Raw genomic sequence first — 27,025 nt, 5'->3', positions numbered from 1 at the left:
TTAGGCGACTGTCATAGTCGCAGCAGGTCGCTGAAAAAAACAGCGACTGGACCCCCCCCTTCGACAAAAATTTTGAAATAGAATCATACTTTAACAACAAAAAAAATGAAATCAGCACCAGTGACACTCTGAAGAAGGGTTTTGGCCCGAAACGTTGCCTATTTCCTTTGCTCCATAGATGCTGCTGCACCTACTGAGTTTCTCCAGCACTTTTGTCTACATTCAATTTTCCAGCATCTGCAGTTCCTTCTTAAACACAACCTACATCATCCTGGTGACAACCTACGACAGCACCTACGTCAGGAGAAGTCAAGCTACGCTCATTGGCATCAAACCCACAGTCGCTGAAAGGTTTGGAACATTTCAAAATCCAGCGGTGACCAGAAAAACGCTACGATTCTTTGAGCGACTGAGGAGACGACTCACGACCGTACAGGCGACACCCCGGCGACAACCTAGTCACCTAAAAACATCGCCCAAGTGGGACAGGGGCTTAAGTGATAGAAGCAGAATTAGGCCATTCGGCCCATTGATTCTACTGCACCATTCCATCTTGCTTGATCTAACTCTCCCTCTCAGCCCCATTCTCCTGCCTTCTCCCTTCTTCAGGCGGAAAGCAAATGTAGCCGACCCTTGTCACAGAAGCACAGACGTGCACAGCTGGGACCGTGGACATTCAGCCCATCGGACCCAGCCTGGCCCTTTCGAAATCACCGTGCAGTCTGTCCCACTCACCCAGTTAATCCCTCATTGTCCTGATCACCAGTGGGAATGTGGATGTGACTAATTCTTGAATCAAACTCAAACTAATTTCAGGAACGTTAGCGCATTTTCCATCAGAGTGGACGTATCGAATCAGAACGTAATCCTGACTCATGACCAATGACGTGTGGTGGACGTGAGGGTGGCTGACATGTTGAATACTCTCTGGTTCAATATTTAATCATAGTAACTGTCCCGAATCTGAAGGATCTCGACTCGAAATGTCACCCATTCCTTCTCTCTAGAGATGCTGCCTGTCCCGTTGAGTTAATCCAGTATAGGGTGATTTCACGAAAGGTCACTGGAGCGTAGATCCGCACCCACGTGACCGAAAATCTCAAGTGGAGGACATGCTAGACATCCGGTACATGTTAGTGGATGGGACAACACGCACTTTCCCACCCGTTAAAAACATAGAAAACGGCCAGGTTTTGATCTGCAATTTATTGTGCCAGTCGGGGTGACCGTGAGGCACAGCTACGTAGATTTACAGTTTAAAAAAAAGATAGAAACTAAGGTAAATTAAAGAGGGAGGTGAAGGTGCCAATCCAGCAGAAGTGAACAGCGGACATTTGCCGTGGAGATTTAAAGGTCCAAAATATCGGGAATTATCGCGTTTGCTCGCTGAATTTCATCAAAAGTAAGTCAATAATGCCTCCACTTGAGATTTTCGGTCACGTGGGTGTGGATCTACGCTCCAGTGACCTTTCGTGAAATCACCCTATTCAGTATCTATCTTCGGTATAAACAGCAGTTCCTTCCTACACGCTCAACCAGTTAACTTAAACTCATAGTACACATCAGGGTGGCACAGTGGCACAGCGGTAGAGTTGCTGCCTCACAGCGCCAGAGACCCGAGTTTGATCCTCACTACGGGTGCTGTCTGTACGGAGTTTGTACGTTCTCCCCGTGACCTGCGTGGGTTTTCTCTGGAATCTCCAGTTTCCTCCCACACTGCAAAGACGTGCAGGTTTGTAGGTTCATTAGCTTGGTGTCAATGTAAAATTGTCCCGAGTGTGCAGGATAATGTTAGTGTATGGGGTGATCAAGATTAGGCTTTACTGGCTTTACCTTGCACTAAACGTTATTCCCTTATCATGTATCTACACGCTGTAAACCGCATGATTGTAATCATGTTTTGTTTTTCTGCTGACTGGATAGCACGCAAGGTAGACAAAAGTGCTGGAGAAACTCAGCGGGACAGGCAGCATCTATGGAGCGAAGGAATGGGTGAGGTTTCGTGTCGAGACCCTTCTTCAGACTGATAGCATGCAACATAAGTTTTCACTGTTCCTCGGTACACGTAACAATAAACTAAACTGAACTGAACTAAACTGGTCGGCGTGGACTCAGTGGGCTAAAGGACCTGTTTCCACGCTGTATCTCTAAACTAAACTAGAAAATAAACTGAAATGTAACCATCCCAAATCATCTCATGCATTGGATCCAAATAGTCAAGTTTTGAAGGAACAGGTTATATTAGCATGGGATGGGGTCAATAAACTTAGAAAGATGGAGGAAGCCAATCATTCACCACAGACCAGGTCAAATGAAACATGTTCCCGATGTTGGGGGGAGTCCAGAACCAGGGGCCACAGTTTAAGAATATGGGGTAAGCCATTTAGAACGGAGACGAGGAAACACTTTTTCTCACAGAGAGTTGTGAGTCTGTGGAATTCTCTGCCTCAGAGGGCGGTGGAGGCAGGTTCTCCGGATGCTTTCAAGAGAGAGCTAGATAGGGCTCTTAAAAATAGCAGAGTCAGGTGATATGGGGAGAAGGCAGGAACGGGGTACTGATTGGGGATGATCAGCCATGATCACATTTCCTTCGCTCCATAGATGCTGCTGCACCCGCTGAGTTTCTCCAGCTTTTTTGTGCAACCTCACATTGAATGGCAGTGCTGGCTCGAAGGGCCAAATGACCTACTCCTGCACCTACTGTCTATTGTCTATGGCCTAACTCCGTTCCGGGATTGAACCAAGACCTTACTCCATGCACCCTACCCTTCCTTCTCCCCATATCTTCTGTGTGTTGATGTCAAAAACTCCCCACACTCTGGTTTAAAATTAACGAATGACCTGGCCTCTTTTCATGTTTGTCAGAGTTGAAAGGTTCGGCCAGAGAAGGCTGTGGAGGCCAAGTCAATGGATGTGGTTCTGTGCAAGCATAGTGAAGCAAAGGGCTTATTCCTGTACCGGTCTGTTCTATATTCCATGCTCCAAGTGCAGTCAGATAAGATTAGATTAATTTGGCATCATGTTTGGTGTAAACATTGAGGTCCAAAGGGCAGGTCCCTGTGCTGTGTTCTGGTTAATACAACACACAGGTGTTGCAGTGGTATATCTACAGCACACTCTCTCCAGAGCCAACACACCCTGCCAAGCTCAAGACAGATGGTGCAGGTGGATTCATCCAGGGCTCTGTTTCATTGAAACATAGAAAATAGGTGCAGGAGTAGGCATTTCAGGCCAGCACTGCCATTCAATATGATCATGGCTGATCATCCAAAATCAGTACCCTGTTCCTGCTTCTCCCCATATCCCCCGTTTCCTTTAGCCCTGAGAGCTCTATCTAACTCTCACATGAAAACATCCAGTGAATTGCCCCCCACTGCCTTCTGTGGCAGAGAATTGCACAGATTCTCAACTACCTGGGTGAAAAAGATTTTCCTCATCTCAGTCCTAAATGGCCGACCCCTTATTATTAAACTGTGTGTGGCCCCTGGTTCTGGACTCCCCCCAACATGGAGAACACTGTCCCTGCATCTAGCTGGTCCAATCCCTTACAATTTCACGAGCGTCTGTACTGGGTCTGGGTGAGGGAGTATTGATCCTCTTGAGGTCAGAAGAGAAATTACCACCATCTCTGTAGCAACATTAACGGGTTAAAACTTGCCAGGTACATTCATGGGAGCTTCATCTAACTGTTGCAGAGGGATGTACTGCACACTCTACTGAAGACGGTGTAGACTGCACAAGAACTAATTAAGAAAGCTACCAGAATGAGGCAATATTGCCAGGGGATTATAGTTCCCTCTGCAATTGCCTAATGAAGCCCCTGGGAACTGACTCTGCAGGTTTTAACTAGTTAAAGTTGCTATAGAAATGGCAAGGATTTACATATGTAGGAAGGAACTGCAGATGCTGGTTTACACCGAAGATAGACACAAAATGCTGGAGTAACTCTGCAGGACAGGCAGCATCTCTGGAGAAAAGGTTACGTTTCGGGTCGAGACCCTTCCTCAGACCCATCGCAGTGATTTATACCACTTTAGACCTTAGAGATGCAGCACGGAAATTAAAGGGCGCTCTTTTAGAAAGGAGTTGAGGTGGAACTTCTTTAGTCAGATGGTAGTTAATCTGAGGAACTCATTGCCACAGACGGCTGTGGAGGCCAAGTCTGTACATATTTTTAAGGCAGAGGCAAATAGATTCTTGATTAGAACGGGTGTCAAGGGTTATGTGGAGAAGGCAGGAAAATGGGATTGGGAGGCAGTGATCAGCCATGATTGAATGGCGGAATAGACTCGATGGGCTGAATGGCCTAATTCTAATCCTATAATTTGTGGACTTGTGAAACAGGCCCTTTGGTGAAAGAGTTCACGCTGACCAGCGATCCCAGCATGCTAGCACTATCCTACACACTTGGGATAGCTTACAATTTTTCTGAAAAACCAATTAACCTACAATCCTGCAAGTCTTTGGAGTGTGGGAGGAAACCGGAGCACCTGGAGAAAATCCACATAGGTCACGGGGAGAACATGCAAACTCCTTACAGACAGCACCCATGGTCAGGATTGAAACCGGTTGTTTGATGCAGCAAGGCATTAACTCTACCGCTGCGCCACCTTACTTGACAAGATAACCATGTTGCATAGCTGTGTCCATCACAGCTGTGCCAAATGGTAGTGGAAGGGGTTGGCATTCTTGCCGTAGAGGGAGTACAGAGAAGGTTCACCAGACTGATTCCTGGGATGTCAGGACTTTCATATGAAAAAAGACTGGATCGACTCGGCTTGTACTCACTAGAATTTAGAAGATTGAGGGGGGATCTTATAGAAACTTACAAAATTCTTACAGGCTAGATGCAGGAAGATTGTTCCCGATGTTGGGGAAGTCCAGAACAAGGGGTCACACAGTTTAAGGATAAGGGGGAAATCTTTTAGGACTGAGATGAGAAAAACATTTTTCACACAGAGAGTGGTGAATCTGTGGAATTCTCTGCCACGGAAGGTAGTTGAGGCCACAGTTCATTGGCTATATTTAAGAGGGAGTTAGATGTGGCCCTTGTGGCTAAAGGGATCAGGGGGTATGGAGAGAAGGCAGGTACAGGATACTGAGTTGGATGATCAGCCACGATCATATTGAATGGCGGTGCAGGCTCGAAGGGCCGAATGGCCTCTACTCCTGCACCTAATTTCTATGTTTCAATGGAACAGCATGGATTGGAAGTTGGAACTTGTCGCAGTTGTGGACAGGGCAATGAGTCCAGGACAAGCTGTGAACTGAGCTCCATTCTTGGGCTTTGCTGCCTGGTGATGAGTCGGAACACTAGAGCTCACATCGACCAGTAGCCAATGACTCATGCGGTTAAAGTCTGAAGCTGCTAGTGACCTCAGTGATGTTTGTTTCACCTCCACAGTAAATACGCACATTCAAAACACAGCTCACATTCCTCCCCTTGTTGACAAACCCAATCCTCCAATTACACCCCACCTCAACCCCCCTGTCTCTGGAGAAAAAGGACAGGTGGAGTTTCGAGTTGGGGGCCCATCTTCAGACTCACAGATCAGAGAGCAGGAGTAATCACAGAAGGGGAGCAGAGAGAGAGAGAGGGTCTCACAGAACATGCGTCAGACAGGAGAACTAATTCATAGTGGGCGTACCATGAGATTTCACATTGGGGCAGCCAAAATGTGTAGGAAGGAACTGCAGATGCTGGTTTACACTGAAGCATCTTTGCGTCTATTTCCGTTACAAACCAGCATCTGCAGTTCCTCTGTAGAGTTGTTAGTTGTAGGTGAACGGCTTCAGTTCCAACCCAACAACAAAGGTACAATTTGACACTGTTACTCTGCCACCGCCAGACTCCTGATCCGAGTGTGAGTGTGTAAGAGGGTGTGAGAAAGTGTGTCAGCATGTAAAAGTGTGTGTGTGAGTGTGTAAGAGCATGTGAGTGTGCGTGAGTGTGTGTGAGTAAATGTGTGAGGGAGAGAGGGCGTGTGAGTGTGTGGGAGAGAAGTGAAACTAGACATTACCACAGAACACTTCCTCTGATCCAACGGTCATGGTTTTACCGGATTGGGTGTGTTATTTATTATTGTTGTGTTTTTACACCATCGTGTTCTCTTTTGCCACTTGCCAGAAACATCCTGATGTCGGCTGTTACCTGCGTAGAGTTTTCCCTGTGACCACGTGGGTTTCGTCCGGCTGCTCCGGTTTCCTCCCACATTCCGAAGGCGTGTGAATTTGCAGGTTTATTGGCTTCTGTAAAGAGCCCCTAGTGTGTAGGGAGTGGATGAGAGAGTGGGATAACATAGGACTAGTGTGAAGGGGTGATTGATGTTTTGCACGGACTCGAGGGGCCGAAGGGTCTGTTTCCATGCTGTATCTCTAATCAAAACTAAAACTAAACCGCGGAGGGATTTCTATGGCGTACATCAGTATTAAACTGGTGTCAACGGTAGAATTTTAAAACTGATACAGTATGGAAACGGATCCACCAGCCCAACTTTCCCACACTGACCAACTTGTCCCATCTACACGCGTCCCTTCCACACGCGCCCCATCTACGTCAGTGTTGCCCAGATCTCCAGGCTCAGGAATGGCTTCTTCCCAACCACCCTCAGACTATTAAACACTACAATACCATCTAAACTCCAAACTATCTTGTTTAAATCAGGGACTGTAGTCTTTTGGTTGTTACTAATATAGGACAATAAATGTTATTTATTGATAGTTTTTATGCTATCTACTGGGCACTGCGTTTGCAGACCCTGCAAGTAACATTTCATTGTCCCATTTTGGAACAATTGACAATTAGAGTGATACATAGTGGAAACAGGCCCTTCGGCCCAACTTGCTCACACTGACCAGCATGTCCCAGCTACACTAGCCCCACCTGCCTGCGTTTGGTCCATATCCCTCTAAACATGTCCTACCCATATACCCATCTAAATGCTTCTTGCATATTGCGATACTACCTGCCTCAAACCAGCACGTTCCATACACCCACCACCCTTTGTGTAAAAAAAGTTAACCCTCAGATTGCCATTAAATCTTTGCCCCTCTCATCTTAAACCTGATCTCTCGAGTCATGAGATTTGAACAGATTAGACACTTCCAGGGCAGCATCGAGGGAGTCCCCTACAGTCAGAAATGCATTATTCCCTAAAATCCAAAACTTTAAAACAATAAGGTGTGAACAAGAATGATTTGAAGATGCCAACAAAATATTTAATTCTGCAAAATCCCCAAATAATTTTTGGTTTCAAGGTGAAGGGGAAAATATTTAAGGATCTGAGGGGTAACTTTTTCCACACAAAGGGTGGTGGGTGTTTGGAACAAGCTGCCAGAGGAGGTAGTTGAGGCTGGGACTATCCCAACGTTTAAGAAGCATGGATAGGACAGGTTTGGAGGGATATGGACCTAACGCTGGCAGGTGGGACTAGTGTAGCTGGGACATGCTGGTCAGTGGAGGCAAGTTGGGCCGAAGGGCCTGTTTCCACACTCTATGACTCTCTAATTCTTATGGCAGCGTGCGGGTGCGTCAACAAGTATGTGTCATAGACATTAGGTTAGTTGTTGCATCAGGTGATTAAACTTCAAACCGCCTGCTCAAAGTACAGTAGTGGCTGTTGCGAAATGGGCATTTATTATTGTGTAGGAAGGAACTGCAGATGCTGGCTTAAACCGAAGATAGACACAATACTGGAGTAACTGCGGGTCAGGCAGCATCAACGGATAGAAGAACAGAGAAGGTCTGGAACCAAAATCTCACCCATTCCTTCTCTCCAGAGATGCTGCCTGCCCCGCTGAGTTCCCCCAGCATTTTGTGTCTATCTAGACTTTTTTTCTTTTCTCCGTATCACACACGCCCGCTGAAATTAAACTCCAGCTTCCTGCAGGTTCAGTAGCAGGAAGCAAGTCTGATTTCCTGTTGCACAGCCCAGGATACCAGGTCTAACTAGTTTCCACGGGTTTTAATTAAACCAGGGGGGCGGGTTACATAACAAACTAGATCGAGGTCACAGCATTGCAGCGCCTATTTCGCTAAAAGTGCCATCCATGTATTCTCCCCTCAGTGAAACACCTTCCCTCTGTTTACCTTAAATTTAAACCTCCCACGGTCTAGTGTACACCAGCAGATCTTTGTCCTTAAGGCTCCAACAAGTACAACCGCGGTTTCTTCGGTCTAAACTGCAAGCACAACTCCCTCAAACGTGAAACCAGTTTTTTAAAAAGTAAAAACCTCTTGGTAAAACCACTTACTGAAGACAATTAAAAATGGCGCAGAAGTCAACAACGCGATTTGGAAACACCAACACGGAGAAATTGTCTTTTTTTTTAAATAAAAACATTTTATTGGTCGGTTTTATTTCCAAGACCTGAATTTTGCAAGTACATTTCAAGTATGCAGAGTTGAACTTCTGAAGTAGCAGAGGCCAGCGGGCTTGAAGTAGAAAATGATTCGTCAGAGGGTGGTGAGTGTGTGTGTGTGTGGCACTGTTCGCCAAGTCTTGGATTTTAAAAATACATTTCCGACTTCCATGTCATTAACCTTCTGACGCAATGAGGTGCAATGGTCCAAACTGAGTGAGTCATCTATAGCTCAGAGCTATTGAGCGGTTTCAAGACACACACACACACATATATATATTAGAACAAACACCAGGCTCGGTCCGTAGATGATCCGACGGGCTTACTTCAGAGTCCATGATCATAAATAAGTGTCCATGATCATAAATTATCGATATTAAAAATAATAAAAAGGCAGGACTGTTTTGAGACAACCCTGCCGCTGGTTTGGGCTGTGTTGTGCAACTTGATACTAATTGGTCTGGTCGCTCTTCCGGGCTCCAAATCCCCGCACTAGACTCTCCGAGGCAGGCTTTGTGTTCGGGTTGAGCCTGCAAGCAGTAGGCTTGGCTGTCCAGGGCTCCCGGGCCGTGTGCCGCCGCCGTCAGGGCAGGGCGAGTCCCCTTTGTCAGTTCGTCATCTCCATGTCAGTTTCCCAGCAGCCACCGCGGGCTTCCCTCGACACCTTCAATAAGCCACGATGGGCCGGACCCACAAGGCCAACTCGCTCAGGACCCTGTCCCTCCAGATCTGTCCCTGCGACACAGGCTGCTCTTTCTCTTTCACTTTCAGCTGGAGGGCCGACCCAAGGCTGGCGGCTTGGACGTGGGCTGGCGGGCCCGACTCTCCTTCCTCTACCGCCGCCGCCTCCGCCTCCTCCAGCCTGGGCCGCTTGCTCGGTAATCCCTCGGGCTCCGGGCTGCCTTTCCGTCGCTTCTTGCCCCGGTCAGCCCGGGGAACAAGTTGCTGGTTGGCCGGGTCCCTGCATCGTTCAGGTACATCGGCTTGTCCACACTCTGCTGACTGGATACATTGTTGTGAAACTTCACCCTGCGACTGGATACATTGTGGGGACTCGTTACATTCAGACGCTTGGATACATTGTGGGGACTCGATACATTCAGCCGCTTGGATACATTGTGGAGAGTCAATATATTCAGCCGCTTGGATACATTGTGGAGAGTCGATACATTCAGCCGCCTGGATACATTGTGGAGACTCGATACATTGAGCTCGACTTTCCACAGGAGAGACAGGTTGTGCCGAACAGTCCATTAACTCGACGCCTTGCGCTGGACTTTCCGCCTCCTCCTCCTCCTCTCTCCCCACTGTCGCCGCCGCTTCACTCTCCTCCACCACCTCCATCCCCGAGGCTGCGGGCTCCTCTTGCCCCAGCTCCCGGGCGGCCCGGAGACCGAGGTATACGTCCTGAGCTCCCCGGAGAACCAGCGACAAGAGCAGGCTCCGGTGGAGCCGTGCGCCGCCTCTTTGCAGGCGAGAGCTGTACATTTTGCCCAACGCCACGGCCATGACTCGCTGCGCCTCCGCTTTCATATCCATTGGCCGCTTGGGGTGCCGAGATCAGATGATAGTCAGCGCCCGGGGAGAAAAAGAAAAACAACGACCGCTGGGCTGCTAAAAACGAGAAAGAGTGAAGGGAGAACTAGACTGGACTGTGGCCGACTTGACCTCCCTCCTGCCTCTCCCTCGCCGCTCCTTCAATCACCGATCGGCGGGGAGGGACCTTGCTTATGTACCAGTTCCACCCCTCGCCCGCCCGCACACACACACACCCCCCGTCCGAAGAAAACTCCCTCGGATGCCTTGCTAGCTGCAGGATGTCCCGCCTCCTCCTTCACTCCAAGTTACCAACTTGCCCGCTGAGTTACTCCAGCACTTTGTGTGTGTTTATCTTCCCCAACAATCTTCTGCTTGCCCTTGTGGTTACAAACTATATCCAGCGAGTCTTTCCCCGGGGAATTTTAAGCGAAATAAGAAAAATGTTTCCTAAGTTGAGTTGTTACAATTTGATTTTTTTTTCCAGTATTGATACAAGCCAACATGCTTCCAATCCAATGTATTTATCCTACTTTCCAAAACGCCTGGATATTAATCTCTACAATGTGTGTCCCAGCGGTGTTGCAGACTCACTCACCCCACCCCTCCCCTCTCCTCTCCCCTCGCCATATATGGTTTGAGCGGATATGTGGACAACTCGTTTCAGTCAGCGGAAAGCCCTAGTGACGAGGGCGGTTCCGAGAGCCATATATGGTGCCCTTGGAAACTCCCGGGCCCCGTTTCCCTTCCGCTTTCCCCGCAGGTAGAATACTAAATCCGGCTCTCTCGCAGGAAGGAAACTTACGTTTTTTTGTCAGCCCTACATGGAGGTTGCAATGAAGGGGAAGCGCAAGGAACTGCAGGTGCTGGAGCCCCCGAGTAAAAACGCAGAGTGCTGGAGTGACTCAGTGGCGAGAGTTTTGGCTTAAGTGTCAAATCTCTGTGTCTCGACCCCAAACGTCAACAACCCCTTTTCTCCAGCGACGCTGCCAAATCTGAGAACATAGATAGGTGACTTCAGATCGAGACTTCTTCTGAGGACAGATCCATGTTCCCAAGAGATGCTGTCTGACCCGCTGAGTTACTCCAGCACTTTGTGTCTATTATGGTAGGAACAAGGAACTGCAGATGCTGGTTTACCAAAGAAAGGCACAAAGTGCTGGAGTAATTCAGTGGGTCAGACAACATCTCTGGGGAACATGGATCTGTTCTCAGAAGAAGAGCCTCGATCTGAAACGTCACCTATCTATGTTCTCCAGAGATGCTGCCTGACCCACTGAGTTACTCCAGCACTCTGCGTGTTTCCTTGGATAGGGATGGTTCCGGATTCTTCAGACTAATTGTAAGGGGAGGAGGAAGAGAGCCAGGGGAGAGGTGAGACAGGACAACGTCTGACAGGTGGATGAGAGGCACAAAATGCTGGAGTAACTCAACAGGTCAGGCAGCAACTCTGGGGAGAAGGAATGGGTGACGCTTCAGGTCAAGGCCCTTCCTCAGACTGAGAGTCAGGGGAGAGGGAAACTAGAGATATGGAGCATGCTGCTTTCCCTCTGAGTTATTCCAACATGTTGTGCCTTTCTTCAATGTGAGCCAGCATTGGCTTTCTGCACAGATAATAGGTGGACACAGGCAAGGGAGGCTTTGATAGGCAGGTGGCTGTTTCCAGAAGGGTTTCGGCCCGAAATGTTGCCTATTTCCTTCGCTCCATAGATGCTGCTGCACCATAACTCAGCGGGTCAGGCAGCATCTGTGGGTAACATGGATAGGTGACATTTCTCAGAGTGCTGGAGTAACTCAGCGGGTGCAGCAGCTGCCTATGGAGCTAAGGAAATAGGCAACGTTTCGGGTCGAAACCCTTCCGGGTTTCGGCCCGAAACGTTGCCTATTTCCAGAAGGGTTTCGGCCCGAAATGTTGCCTATTTCCTTCGCTCCATAGATGCTGCTGCACCTTAACTCAGCGGGCCAGGCAGCATCTGTGGAGAACATGGATAGGTGAAGGTTTCACAGAGTGCTGGAGTAACTCAGCGGGTCAGGCAGCATCTCTGGAGAACATGGATAGGTGACTTTTCACAGAGTGCTGGAGTAACTCAGCGGGTCAGGCAGCATCTGTGGAGAACATGGATAGGTGACGTTTCATAGAGTGCTGGAGTAACTCAGCGGGTCAGGCAGCATCTCAGGAGAACTGGATAGGTGACGTTTCACAGAGTGCTGGAGTAACTCAGCAGGTCAAGGCAGCATCTGTGGAGAACATGGATAGGTGACGTTTCACAGAGTGCTGGAGTAACTCACGGGTGAAGCAGCATCTATGGAGCTAAGGAAATAGGCAACGTTTCGGGTCGAAACCCTTCTGGGTTTCGGCCCGAAACGTTGCCTATTTCCAGAAGGGTTTCGGCCCGAAATGTTGCCTATTTCCTTCGCTCCATAGATGCTGCTGCACCATAACTCAGCGGGCCAGGCAGCATCTGTGGAGAACATGGATAGGTGACGTTTCACAGAGTGCTGGAGTAACTCAGCGGGTCAGGCAGAATCTGTGGAGAACATGGATAGGTGACGTTTCACAGAGTGCTGGAGTAACTCAGCGGGTCAGGCAGCATCTGTGGAGGACATGGATAGGTGATGTTTCACAGAGTGCTGGAGTAACTCAGCGGGTCAGGCAGCATCCCCGGAGAAGGTTATGTATAACAGAGGGGAATTGATAGCGTAAATGCACAGTAGACGATAGACAATAGGTGCAGGAGTAGGTCATTTGGCCCTTCGAGCCAGCACCGCCATTCAATGTGATCATGGCTGATCATCCCCAATCAGTACCCAAGGTTGGGGAATCTAGAACCAGACATATGTTCTCCAGAGATGACCCCATTTTCCTGCCTTCTCCCGATAACCATTGACACCCGTTCTATACAAGAACCTGTCTATCTATCTCTGCCTTGAAAATATCCACTGACTTGGCCTCCACAGTCCTCTGTGGTAATGAGTTCCACAGATTAACTATCCTCTGACCACAGAAGTTCCTCCTCGCCTCCTTTCTAAATGAGCGTTTACTGTATTGATGAACACAGCGAGCCCTACCTCGCCTCGCCAGGAGTTGGAGCCACTAGAGAGAAAGAGAGAGAGAGAGAGAGAGAGAGAGAGAGAGAGAGAGAGAGTGAGAGAGGGAGAGAGAGAGAGAGAGAGAGAGAGAGAGAGAGAGAGAGAGAGAGAGAGAGAGAGAGAGAGAGAGAGAGAGAGAGAGAGAGAGAGGGAGAGAGAAAGAGAGAGAGAGAGAGAGAGAGAGAGAGAGAGAGAGAGAGAGAGAGAGAGAGAGTGAGAGAGAGAGAGAGAGAGAGAGATAGAGAGAGAGACAGAGAGGGAGTGGGAGAGAGAGAGGGAGTGGGAGACAGAGAGAGAGAGGGGAAAGAGAAAGAGAGATAGGGGAGAGAGGGAGGGAGAGAGAGAGAGAGAGAGGGGGGGAGCGGGAGGGAGGGAGAGAGGGAGGGAAGGGGGAAAAGAGGGAGAGAGAGGGAGAGACTGAGTGTGAGACCAAGTGATCTGTGGAGCGGCCACCATGTCTCTGGACGACCCTTTCTTTGTAGTGAAGGGGTGAGTTGCCAGCCAAATAAACCCCTTCCCTTCTCCTCTCCTCTCTGTGAGGGCGCGCTGACCGCCCAGCCTTTGCTATTCCTACAAAAAGATCATCTCTATCCTGCTTGATTCCTACTCTGATGTCTCTGTTTCTCCTAACACTTAAACTGTGAGGCTATTTTTTCTTCTCTCGGAGGTTCTCCCACCTCCCCGTTCTCCCCCGCCCGTGGAGTTTGCAGGGTTTCGCCCGCACTCCCTGCCACAGAGTGGGGAGGAGGGTTTTTCTGCAAGAAAAAAATAATCGGAGCCGGTTACACAAATAACAAATCTGGAGGCGAGTCGAAGCACGCCAGACGTTTCCTTTGCTCCAGCTGGTGTTAGCAATTCAACAATCACCAGATATCTTTCAAAGTTGCATTCACAGTTGTTTGTTTTTTGCAACAGTTTGGGGCAGGTAAATAACACCGCCCCAGGTACAAAAACCCCACACCTGGGACAGGTACATAGACGGATAGGAAAGGTTTAATGGGACATGTGGGTCAGTGGGACAAGCTGAGAAATGCAACACTGTGGTGCAGCTGGTAGAGCTGCTGCCTCACAGTGCTGGGCACCCGCATTTGGCCCTGACCTCCAGTGCTGGCTGTGTGGAGTTTGCACGTTCTGGTCGACTTGGACAATCTGGGCCGAAGGGCCTATTTCCTTGCACGATGACTCTATGATATGGGGCATCTTGGTCGACATAGGCGAGCTGGGCCGAAGGGCCTGTTTCCGAGCTCAATGACTCCATGATATGGGTGAGCATGGATAAGTTGGGCTGAAGGGCCTGTTACCCTGCTGCATGATTCCATGAGATTGGGCCCTTTGGTCAGCATGGGTAAGTTGGGCAAAGATAGATCAGGTATGTACAGACTCAATGGGCCGAATGGCCTAATTCTGCTCCGATGTCATGATATGTCAGGTTGTGATTGAGTAGGTTCACGAGATTGATCCCTGGGATGGCGGGACTGTCCTATGAGGAAAGGTTGAAAAGACTAGGCTTGTATTCACTTTAGTTTAGAAGGATGAGGGGGTGTTTTATAGAAACATATACAATTATAAAAGGACTGGACAAGCTAGATGCAGGAAAAATGTTCCCAATGTTTGGCGAGTCCAGAACCAGGGGCCACAGTCCGGGGAGGTCATTTAAGACTGAGGTGAGAATAAAGCTTTTTCACCCAGAGAGTTGTAAATTTATGGAATTCCCTGCCACAGAGGGCAGTGGAGGCCAAATCACTGGATGGATTTAAGAGAGAGTTAGATAGAGCTCTGGGGGCTAGTGGAGTCAAGGGAAATGGATAGGGGACGATCAGCCATGATCGCAATGAATGGCAGTGCTGGCTCGAAGGGCCAAATGGCCTCCTCCTGCACCTATTTTCTATGTTTCTATGATACCATGATGGAGCACAAATCAGGCCCTTTGGCCCGTTGACTCGGCACTGACATCAACATTTTCACTGATTCCATTTAATGTTCCCCATCACCTCCATGGAAGCCCCAATGGTGTTGTTCCATAGAGAAGTTCTCCCTTTATCCTGCGGTTAGAATGACTCATGCCACCAGGATACCTCTGACCCTCCGTCACAGTTTAGTTTAGAGATACAGCACAGAAACAGGCCCTTCAGCGCACCGGGTCCCCACCAACCTGCGATCACCCATTCACACTAGTTTGGTGTCATCCCATGGGGAGTGTGTAGGGGCGGTGAGGTGTGGGAGGGGAGGGGAGGTGTTGGGTGGTGTAGGAGTGGAGGGGAGGGGAGGGGAGGTGTTGGGTGGTGCAGGAGGGGAGGGGAGGGGAGGTGTTGGGTGGTGCAGGAGTGGAGGGGAGGGGAGGGGAGGTGTTGGGGGTGCAGGAGGGGAGGTGTTGGGTGGTGCAGGAGTGGAGGGGAGGGGAGGTGTGGGGTGGTGCAGGGAGTGGAGGGGAGGGGGGAGGAGGTGTTGGGTGGTGTAGGAGTGGAGGGGAGGGGTGTGTTGGGTGGTGTAGGAGTGGAGGGGAGGGGAGGGGAGGTGTTGGGTGGTGTAGGAGTGGAGGGGAGGGGAGGGGAGGTGTTGGGTGGTGTAGGAGTGGAGGGGAGGGGAGGGGAGGTGTTGGGTGGTGCAGGAGGGGGGAGGGGAGGGGGGGGGAGGTGTTGGGTGGTGCAGGAGTGGAGGGGAGGGAGGTGTTGGGTGGTGGTGCAGGAGGGGAGGGGAGGGGAGGTGTTGGGTGGTGCAGGAGTGGAGGGGAGGTGTTGGGTGGTGGAGGGAGGGAGGGGAGGGGAGGTGTTGGGTGGGAGGGGGAGGGGAGGGGAGGGAGGGGAGGGGGGGTGGTGCAGGAGTGGAGGGGAGGTGTTGGGGGGAGGAGTGGAGGGGAGGGGAGGGGGGGTTGGGTGGTTGGAGGGGAGGGGAGGGGAGGTGTTGGGTGGTGCAGGAGTGGAGGGGAGGGGAGGGAGCGCCGCACTGTGCAGGAGTGGAGGGGAGGGGAGGGGAGCGCCTCACTGTAGGAGGGGAGGGGAGGGGAGGGGGCGCCGCCCTGCACGAGTGGAGGGGGGGGGGGGGAGCGCCGCACTGCAGGAGTGGAGGGGAGGGGACGGTGCATCTGATGTGCCTGCTTTGTGCCACAGGGAGGTGCAGAAGGCGGTGAACTCTGCGCGGGGCCTGTACCAGCGATGGTGTGAGCTGCTGCAGGACACGCACAGTGTGGGCAAGGAGGAGTATGACTGGACCACCAATGAGCTTCGCAACAGCCTGCGCAGCATCGAGTGGGATCTGGAGGACCTGGACGGACCATCGATATCCTCCACAGTCTCCCCCCCCCCCCCCCCCCCTCACTATATCACTCCCCCCCCTGCTCGCACCTCCATTCCCCAAATACCCCACTCCCCATCCCACCCCCTCCCCATGACGAGACCATTAATATCCTCCACCAGTCTTGCATCCCAGTCTTGCCTCCCACGCTGCATTTCCCCATCCCCACCCTCCATGTCCAACTTTACCATCCCCCCAAGCCTCCACCACTCACTCCCCCCCCACCCGCACCTCCATTCCCCAAATACCACCTCCCCATCCCACCCCTCCCCATGACGAGACCATCGATATCCTCCACAGTCTTGCCTCCCCACGCCCCCATGTACAACTTTACCCCCGCCCAAAACCACTCCCCCATCCCCCCCACCAAACCCACTCCCCCCCCCAAAGCCCAGCTCCCCAAGCCCCCCTACAAACCCACTCCCCCCCCCACAAACCCACACCCCCCCCCCAAGTCCAACTTCCCCCACCACCAAACCCACTCCCCATCCCACACAAACACACATCCCCCCCCCCCCCCCCCCCCAAGTCCAACTTCCCCATTCCACTCACACAACACTCACCCTCCCCCTCTCTCAACTCCTCCCCCCACCCCCTCACCCCCACGCGCAGGGCCCACTCCATACCCCACCCCTCCGCTCCCCCTCTCTCTCTTGCCCACTCTGCTCCCGCCCACCCCCGCCCCTACCCTGCTCCCGGCATGGACCCGGTGGGCCGAAGGGCCTGTTTCCACACTGTATCTCTGAACTAAACTAAGGTAAGTTGACGGCTAGGGAATAAACCTGGTCACAATCTCTTGCTGACCTGCCCAGTATTCTGCAGGAAACTGGTCTCCCTCTCTCTCTCTCCCCCCACTTTTCCTGGATTTTTATTCCTCCTTAATCCTCGTGAACGCATTGTGGAATCGAACCCTCGCAAGTTCAAGATTGAGCCGGGGGAGCTGTTTGAAAGGAAGGCGTTTGTTGTGCAGACCAGGCAGACAGTGAAGGTAGGCTGGACCACAACAACACCATCTACATTGTATAAGTGTTAAACACTTACTCTCGGTCTACTAAGTGGAGGGATAAGTTTATTTGGCCTTTCATCACAGCAATGTGATGGATGTTTATGTAAATTATGTTGTGTCTTGGGTCTATGTGTCTGTAATGTATGGCTGCAGAAACGGCATTTCGTTTGGACCTCAAGGGGTCCAAATGACAATTAAATGTATCTTGTATCTTGTATCTTGTAATAGACAATAGGTGCAGGAATAGGCCATTCAGCCCCTCGAGCCAGCACCTGCCATTCAATATGATCATGGCTGATCACCCCCAATCAGTACCCCGTTCCTGCCTTCTCCCCATATCCCCTGACTCCGCTATCTTTAAGAGCTCTATCTAACTCTCTCTTGAAAGCATCCAGAGAACCAGCCTCCACCGCCCTATGAGACAGATTCACAACTGTGTGTGAAAAAGTGCTTCCTCGTCTCAGTTCTAAATGGCCAATCCCTTATTCTTAAACTATGGCCCCTGGTTCTGAGCTCCCCCAACATCAGGAACATGTTTCCTGCCTCTAGCATGTCCAACCCCTTAGCAGGTCTGAAGAAGGGTTTCGGACCGAAACGTTGCCTATTTCCTTCACTCCATAGATGCTGCCGCACCTGCTGAATTTCTCCAGCACTTTTGTCTACCTTAGCAATCTTCTATGTCTCAATAAGATACCCTCTCATCCTTCTAAATTCCAGAGTGTTTCAAGCCCAGCCGCCCCATTCTTTCGACATATGACAGTCCTGTCAGCTCAGGAATTAACCTTTTGAACCTACGCTGCACTCCCTCAATAGCAAGGACTGTGGATTGTGTAAGAAGGAACTGCAGATGCTGGTTTAAATCGAAAATAGACACAAAATGCTGGGGTAACTCAGCGGGACAGGCAGCGTCTCTGAAGGGAAAGAATCGAGACCCTTCTTGATTAATCTTGCTCAGTCTGAAGAAGGGTCTCGACTCGAAACGTCACCCATTCCTTCTCTCCAGAGATGCTGCCTGACCCACTGAGTTACTCCAGCATTTTGTGTGTACAATTTAAACCATCATCTGCAGTTCCTTCTTACACTATACATTCCTGTATGTGTATAAAGAATTTCATTGTGCAGTTGCAAGTGTGACAAATAAAAGTATAATTGAACTATTGAATCAAGCTGTCGACAGTGGGCAGGTAAATAAAGGTACAACCTGGAATATTGGCTCAGGGAGGGAGTGGTGAGATGGCAGAGATTAGAGACATTGGTTTCAGAAACAAATATCTGGAGGAACTCAGTGGGTCAGGCAGCATTGTTATTGTGGATGGAAGGTGGCGATGGTTTGGGTCGGGATCCTTCCTCAGACTTGAAGCAGCGTTCGACCATTTCCTTCCACAGATGCTGCCTGGGCCGCTGAGTATCTCCAGCTGTCAGACTTCCAGCATCTGTAGCCTTGTGTCCCCCTGAGAAATGGGTTTGTTGTTGATCACAGCCCATGGTCACAGGCCGGCTGGTAAAAGGAGAGAGATAGAGAGAGAGTGGGAGGGAGGGGGGGGAGGGGGGAGAGAGAGAGAGTGAGAGAGAGAAAGTGAGAGAGAGGGGGGGTGAGAGGAGAGAGTGGGGGAGAGGGGGGGGAGGAGAGGGGGGGGGGGGGGGTAGGGGGAGAGAGGGGGATAGAGAGTGGGGGGGAGAGGGGGAGAGGGGGAGAGGAGAGAGGGGGGGGAGGGGGAGAGAGGAGGAGGAGGGGGGAGAGAGGAGGGGGGAGGGAAGGGGGGGGGGGGAGAGAGGGGAGAGGGGGAGGGGGGTGGGGGAGAGGGAGGGGAGAGAGAGGAAGAGTGGGGTGGGGGGGGGGGAGAGAGGGGGCGAAAGTGAGAGAGAGGGGGGTGAGAGAGGGGGGGAGGGGGGGGGGAGAGAGAGAGGGGGGTAGGGGAGAGAGGGGGTGAGGAGGAGGGGGGGGGGGGTGAGGAGAGGGGGCGAACTGAGGGAGGGGGGGGAGAGAGAGGGGGAGGGAGAGGGGGAGGGGGGGGGGGAGGGGGGTGGGGGGGGGGAGAGGGGGAGAGAGAGGAGAGAAGGGGGGAGGGAGGGAGAGGGGGAGAGAGGAGGAGAGAGAGAGGGGGAGGGAGAGAGAAGAGGAGAGAGGGGTGAGAGGGGGGGAGGGGGGGTAGGAGGGAGAGTGCCACAAGAGCAGATAAAATATATTGTAAGCAATTTTGTGCTCCATACCCGAGGAAAGATGTGCTGGCACTGGAGAGGGTCCGAGATTCCAGGGACGACTGGATTAACATACGATGAGCATTTGACGGCAGTGGGCTGGTACTCGCTGGAGCTTAGAAGGATGAAAGTTGAAACTTACCGAATAGTGAAATCTCTGGATAGAGTGGATGTGGGGGCCAAGTCAATGGATATTTTTAAGGCAGTGATTAGATAGATTCATGATTAGTACGGGTGTCAGAGGTTATGGGGAGAAGGCAGGAGTATGGGGTTAGGAGGGAGAGATAGATCAGCCGTGATTGAATGGTGGAGTCAACTTGATGGGCTAATTCTGCTCCAATCACTTATAAACTGTGACTCTTTGTGGAGTTAATAGGGGGATTAAATGTGGTACCGACCTGAAACATCACCTATTCATGTTCTCCAGAGATAATACCTGACCTGCTGAGTTACTCCAGCTCTATGTGGCATTAAATGTGGTGGGAGTGGGTTCCAGAGAATCAGTAAAACTTTAATTCCAGAGGCCCCAACTTTAATATGTGGAGCTGGACATAAGTTAGCAGCGAGGTTTGTGATTCTCCCAATTCAGTGATACTTTATTGCCAAGTGGCTAGGTACAGTGAAATGCTTTGTGCTTGCAGACAACCCGGTATAATTAATAAAGCACACCTCACGTAGGCAGTACACAAGAGTAGCCATGTTTCTGGCAGTGACAAAGCTACATCAAGTTAATCGGACAGTCCTATCTTCTGCTCCATATAACCATATAACAATTACAGCACGGAAACAGGCCATCTCGGCCCTACAAGTCCGTGCCGAACAAATTTTTTTCCCCCTTAGTCCCACCTGCCTGCACTCGTACCATAACCCTCCATTCCCTTCTCATCCATATGCCTATCCAATTTATTTTTAAATGATACCAATGAACCTGCCTCCACCACTTCCACTGGGAGCTCATTCCACACCGCCACCACTCTCTGCGTAAAGAAGTTCCCCCTCATATTACCCCTAAACTTCTGTCCCTTAATTCTGAAGTCATGTCCTCTTGTTTGAATCTTCCCTATTCTCAAAGGGAAAAGCTTGTCCATATCAACTCTGTCTATCCCTCTCATCATTTTAAAGACCTCTATCAGGTCACATTGGCAATCCAGGTCTGTCACTACTCGTGGCAGCAGGCGCCCCCCCACCCATCTTGGTGGACCCCCAAGTTCCTTCACTCCATAGATGCTACCTCACCTGCTGAGTTTCTCCAGCATTTTTATCCACCTCCCAATAGTCATTTCTCCCCTCTGTCTTGGCAGGAAATGAAAGACCATGTTTCCAGCCCTTCTGCTGTGACGTTTGCTGAGAGGAATGAAGGAGAGGTGAGTTGATTTGTATCCCACCCCCTCTCTGTTGAATCCATGGGGCAGCACGGTGGCGCAGTGATAGTGACCCCCGGTTCGATCCTGACTTCAGGTGCTGTCTGTGCGGAGTTTGCACGTTCTCCCCGTGACCACGTGGGTTTTCTCCGGGTGCTCTGGTTTCCTCCAACACTCCAAACACGTGCAGGTTTGTAGGTTAATTGGCTTCAGTGAAAATAGTGAGTAGGATGGAACCAATGACTGGGTTATGGATGCGTGACGAAGGCTTGTGGGGCTTAAGGGCCTGTTTTCACGCTGTATCTCAAGTTTATTGTCATGTGTCCCTGATAGGACAATGAAATTCTTGCTTTGCTTCAGCACACAGAACATAGTAGGCATTTACTACAAAACGGATCAGTGTGTCCATATACCATGATATAAATATATACACACACATGAATAAATAAACTGATCAAGTGCAAATAACAGGTAATGTGTTATTAATAATCATAGTTCTCTCCGAGCCAGGTTTAATAGCCTGATGGCTGTGGGGAAGTAGCTATTCCTGAACCTGGACATTGCAGTCTTCAGGCTCCTGTACCTTCTACCTGAAGGTAGCAGGAAGATGAGTGTGTGGCCAGGATGGTGTGGGTCTTTGATGATACTGCAAGCCTTTTTGAGGCAGCGACTGCGATAAATCCCCTCGATGGAAGGAAGGTCAGAGCCGATGATGGACTGGGCAGCGTTTACTACTTTTTGCAGTCTTTTTCTCTCTAAACTATACTAAACTCCACAAATTAACCTAAAAAGCCCGCACGCCTTTGAGATGTGGGAGGAAACTGGAGCATCAAGAGGAAGTCTACGCGGTCACAGGGGGAACATGCAAACTCCGCACAGGCAGCAGCGGAGGTCAGGGTTGAGCCTGTGTCTCTGGCAACTTGTATGAGGCAGCAGCACTACCAGCCGCCCATTGATGTGTTGTTGTTGCTGCTGCTGCTGCTGCAGAACCTGTTTGTAGGGATGGACCCTCTGCGGAAGCCCACGGATCAATATATACGCCTGGACCAGGAGGTGGAGACGGCTAACTGCCCGTACATAGAGGACCAGCGGGCACAGCAGAGGGTATGTACCTGGATCATGTCCCCACTGGATGGAAGCCGCCCAGGATGTGTTGGTGTTGTTGCTGCTGAGAGAGTCGTGAATCTGTGGGATTCCCTGCCCAGAGGGCAGTGGAAAGTCACGGATGGATTTAACATACGAAACATAGAAATTAGGTGCAGGAATGCCATTCGGCCCTTCGAGCCTGCCCGTACATCAATCAATATGATCATGGCTGATCATCCAACTCAGGGTATCCCGTACCTGCCTTCTCTCCATACCCCCTGGATCCCCTTAGGCACAAGGGGGTGCATCTAACTCCCTCTTAAATATAGCCAATGAACTGGCCTCAACTACCACAGAGGGCAGAGGATTCCAGAGAGAGTCAAGAGAGAGGTTTTAAGAGAGAGTTAGATAGAGCTCTAGGGGCTAGTGAAGTCAAGTGATATGGGGAGAAGGCAGGCACGGGTTATTGATTGGGGACGATCAGCCATGATCACAATGAATGGGGGTGCTGTCTCGAAGGGCCGAATGGCCTCCTCCTGCACCTATTTTCTATGAAAGACTATTTTCTTTAACCCTGTTCACATGTCCTAAGGTGTTTCAGTAGAACAGCTAAAATATCGGACTCCAATCTCCAAGGCTTGGGCAAGAGGTGTGGACTTGTGTACACAGGTGTGGAGCTCTGGGTCCAAGCAGCTGAAAGCACAGCCATCAATGGTGGAGTGATGGGGAAATATGGAATCATACAGTGTGGAAACAGGCCCTTCGGCCCATCTTGCCCACACTGACCGAGGTACCCCATCTGAACTAGTCCCACCTGTCCGCATTTGGCCCGTATTTCTCTAAACACTCCCTATCCGCTTACCTGTCCAAATGTCATTTAGAAAAGTTCCCATCCAAAACGCCACCGTTTTTTCCAGCGATTCTGCCTGACCTGCTGAGTAAAGGGCCTGTCCCACTTTCACGACCTAATTCACGACCTCTGCCCTTGACTCGTACTCGCAGCATGCTCGTCACAAGGTCGTAGGTAGGTCGTGATGCTAGTCGTAGGTACTCGTGGCATCAAGTACGTTGGGGCGTTTTTCAACATTTTTTCACCCAGAGAGTTGCGAATTTGTGGAATTCCCTGCCACAGAGGGCAGTGGAGGCCAAGTCACTGGATGGGTTTAAGAGAGAGTTAGATAGAGCTCTAGGGGCTAGTGGAATCAAGGGATATGGGGAGAAGGCAGGCACGGGTTATTGATTGTGGACGATCAGCCATGATCACAATGAATGGCGGTGCTGGCTCGAAGGGCCAAATGGCCTGCACTGTTTTCTATGTATCTATATAAAGCAGAGATTGATTAGGAAGAATGTCAGTGGTTATGGGGCAAAGGCTGGAGATTGGGGTTGAGAGGGAAAGATAGATGAGCTATGATTGAATGTTGTGGGGGAGGTTGTGTGGTAATTTGACCATTGCTCCCTGTGCAGCTAATATCAGACCAACAAGACCAACAGCTGGAACTGGTGTCTGGAAGCATTGGAGTCCTCAAGAACATGTCGGGCCGGATAGGCGATGTGCTGGATGAACAGGCGGTGTAAGTAATAAAGGCACTGAGGTTTAATCAAACTAAAGGGCCTGTCCCACTAGGCAATTTTTTCGGCGACTGCCAGCATCATAGACTTACGTATCAGGTCACTGAAAAAGCATCGTGTGACTCGTGATGTTGTTTCAAGTGTTGCAACATTTTTTTTTTTCGCCGCTGGATATTGAGATGTTCAAAATCTTTTGGCGACCCTGATATGATGCCGACACTCGCCGAAAAAAAATCACCCAAGTGGGACAGGGCCCTTAAATGCTCAGCAACATCCCACCCATCAAATTCTATCCACGGACTGATTAGTGAGTGAGATGAGGGTTTGCAGGTTAATTGGCCTTAGTGTGTGGGGAGTGGATGTGAAATTGGGATGGCATCAAACTAGTGTGAACGGGTGATCGATGGTCAGGGCCTGTTTCCGCGCTGTATATCTAAACTAAACTAAAACAAAAAAATCATACCGCAGACCTTTCACCTTGGCAGTACACAACAGTCGCCATGTCTCTGGCGCTGTCAAAGATATAAATGTTCTATCTTCTGCCTGCTGCTGCATGTGGCACCCCACTTCTGGGTCTCCCCTCCATTCTTGGTGCCCCCCCCCAATGCCCCCCCCCCCCCCCCCCCCCCCCCCCCCCCCCCCTTCTTTGAAGCTGGCGGCTCAATCCAGAGGTGTACCATCCTCAGGGACAGATGTATCCCGTCGCATCTAATCCTCAGCGGGTCAGGCAGCAACTGTGGAAAGAACAGACAGAACATTCTCTCCACAGATGCTGCCTGACACGCCGAGCTCCTCTAGCACTTTGTGCATTGTTTTTTTGCTCCACATTCCAGCATCTGCAGTCTCATGCGTCTATATCTGATCCTCCTTTCCCTCTCCCCTGACTCTCAGTCTGAAGAAGGGTCTCGACACAAAACGTCACCCATTCCTTCTCTCCAGTGATGCCCCTGTCCCATTTAGGAAACCTCTGGAGACTTTGCGCCCCACCCAAGGTTCCCGGAGGTTTTTGTCAGTCTCACTACCTGCTTCCACTACCTACAACCTCCGGCAACCACCTGCAACCTCCGGGAACCGCACGGAAACCTTGGGTGGGGCGCAAAGTCTTCAGAGGATTCCGTTCAGGTTTCCTAAGTGGGACAAGGGCACAACTCCAGCTTTTTGTGTCAGTTTTCTGATCCTCATTTGCTTCCCTGTTGCAGGATGCTGGATGAATTTTCCCATGAGATGGACAACACACACTCCCATATGGACAGCACAATGAAGAAATTAGCCAAAGTTTCTCACATAACCAACGGTAAGCGGTAAAGATTGGGTCGACTGGGCTTGTGTTGACTTAGAAGGATGAGAGGGGATCTTATAGAAACGTATAAAATTCTTAAGGGATTGGACAGGCTAGGTGCAGGAAAAATGTTCCCCAAATTTGGAGGAGTCCAGAACCAGGGGTTCTAACCACAATTTAAGAATAAGGGGTGGACCATTTAGGACTGAGATGAGGAAAAACCTTTTTTACCCAGAGAGTTGTGAATCTGTGGAATTCTCTGCCACAGACGGCAGTGGAGGCCAATTCACTGGATGTATTCAACTCCGAGTAAAAAGTAACAATTTTTTTCATCACGAGTATTATTTATATCATTTTGCTCGTGGACATTTTTCACGGTGTTGAAAAAACGTCACGAGTTTACCGGATTTCCCGAGTACCTACCGTTACTCATACGAGCCGCTACGGGACATCCACGAACCCACTATGGACATTCTCCGAGTTCGAATCAGGGGAAAACTCGGGAGAACTCTTTAATCACCATGTACAGTGGGACAGGCCCTTAAGACAGTAACTCTACCGCTGCACCACCGTGCCACCTTGTACCTGGTACTTGTTCGTGGACCAACACTAACAGTGAGCCGCAGAGTAAAGTTACTGCCTTACAGCGCCAGAGACCCGGGTTCGATCCTGACCGCGGGTGCTGTCTGTACGGAGCTTGTACGTTCTCCCCGTGGCCCGTGTGGGTTTACTCTGGGTGCTCTGGTTCCCGCCCACACTACAAAGACGTACATGTTTGTAGGTTAATTGCCTTGGTGAAGTTGTAAACAGTCCTGAGTATGTAGGATAGTGTTAGTGTGCGGGGATCGCTGGTCGGTGCGGACTCGGTGGGCCAAAGGGCCTGTTTCTGCACTGTATCTCTAAAGTAAACTAAACTAACCATTGCTCCCTCTGGTTTGGCAGCTCGCCGGCAGTGGTGTGTGATCATCTCACTCCTTGTCATCCTTGTTGTGGTCCTGGTCCTGATATTCACTCTGTGACCGACGGGTTGCAGCTTTGACTTTGGTATTAAACGGGATGGGTGGGGGGGGGGGGGGTGGGGGGGGGGGGGGGGTTGGCTGCACAAGAACGGCGGGCAGCTGGAAGACATCTGTGCCGGCAGATTGGGAGCGACGTGCACGGAGTCCAGTCCAGTCGGTGGCAGGACAACGGCCCATTTGTATACAACAACGCAGTCTGAAAATACATTGCCAAACTTGACCAAAATACATGACCAAACTTGCTGTGCTATGGTGGAAGAGCAAGGTATGTAAAGAATCGACTTAAAAAGAAAAGTCACTTGTAGAGTGTAGAATATGTATTATGGACACAGGGTAGTTAGTATCCTCCCTGTTGGTCGAAACATTATCTTCAATCGTTTTAATGCATTCAAATCTGTACAGTTGATGAAAGGACCCCACAATCCCGTCTACGGGTGCTGTCTGTATGGAGTTTGTATGTTCTCCCTGTAACCTGTGTGGGTTTTCTCCTGGTGCTCCGGTTTCCTCCCACACTCCAAAGACGTACAGGTTTTGTAGGCATATTGGCTTGGTAAAATTGTAAATTGCCCCTAGTGTGTGTGTGTGTGGGATAGTGTTAGTGTGTGGGGATCACAGGTCTGCACAGACTCGATGGGCCGAAGGGCCTGTTTCCACGCTGCATCACTAAACAAATAAAGAGAAGCCAGAGGTTGAGCGACAACTAATGACCATTGAGCTAACAAGTGTGCCTTAAATTCTAAAGCCAGATTTCTACAGGTGCCTCTTACCAAAGGAAGGGTTGGGGGAATTGGGGCAAGAGTGATTGTGATAGCTCTGGACACTGGTGTGGGTCAAGCATGCAGACTGGAGATCCAGTCTCATAAGGAATTAGAGTAGAATTAGGCCATTCGGCCCATCAAGTCCACTATTCAATCATGGCCGATCTATCTCTCCCTCCTAACCTCATTCTCCAGCCTTCTCCCCATAACCTCTGACAGTAGCGGTCTGCTGTGCCTTACTCTGTCCGCTCTCGATCAAGTCTCACTCCAGTGGAAGAGTTTCTCTTCTGGACACAAGGGGCCTTGCATTTCTTCTAGTTTCACATGGTTGCGAGTAGCAAACTTGCTCCACAGTGCTCAATGTAAATAACTACGCTGACATTCCCGTTTGTTGCTGAGATGTTATTGCTCTGAACAATGAAATTTCTCAATTAGACTCCAGCTGCTCTCCCAAGCACAGGTTTAAA

General features: G+C 50.4%; 2 protein-coding genes across 2 annotated transcripts; one reads left to right on the top strand and one right to left on the bottom strand.

Moving 5' to 3' along the window:
• Positions 1-8,316: 8,316 nt before the first annotated feature.
• Positions 8,317-10,102, bottom strand: LOC129714400 (immediate early response gene 5-like protein). The gene has a single exon (XM_055663980.1). It carries the CDS (start codon positions 9,898-9,900, stop codon positions 9,028-9,030), a length of 873 nt encoding a protein of 290 aa, XP_055519955.1. The 5' UTR covers positions 9,901-10,102; the 3' UTR covers positions 8,317-9,027.
• Positions 10,103-13,347: 3,245 nt separating this feature from the next.
• Positions 13,348-25,850, top strand: LOC129714520 (syntaxin-10-like). Its single transcript, XM_055664183.1, has 9 exons — positions 13,348-13,476; positions 16,095-16,255; positions 16,557-16,565; positions 17,172-17,266; positions 20,785-20,847; positions 21,832-21,948; positions 23,398-23,504; positions 24,702-24,796; positions 25,724-25,850. Exons 1-9 carry the CDS (start codon positions 13,442-13,444, stop codon positions 25,798-25,800), a joined length of 759 nt encoding a protein of 252 aa, XP_055520158.1. The 5' UTR covers positions 13,348-13,441; the 3' UTR covers positions 25,801-25,850.
• The last annotated feature ends 1,175 nt before the right edge of the window (positions 25,851-27,025 follow it).

This window comes from Leucoraja erinacea, chromosome 39 (assembly GCF_028641065.1).
Source record: "Leucoraja erinacea ecotype New England chromosome 39, Leri_hhj_1, whole genome shotgun sequence".
NCBI classification, from domain to species: Eukaryota; Metazoa; Chordata; class Chondrichthyes; order Rajiformes; family Rajidae; genus Leucoraja; species Leucoraja erinaceus.
The sequence above is the reverse complement of the archived record's forward strand: the minus strand, read 5'-3'. Positions and strand labels throughout refer to the sequence as shown.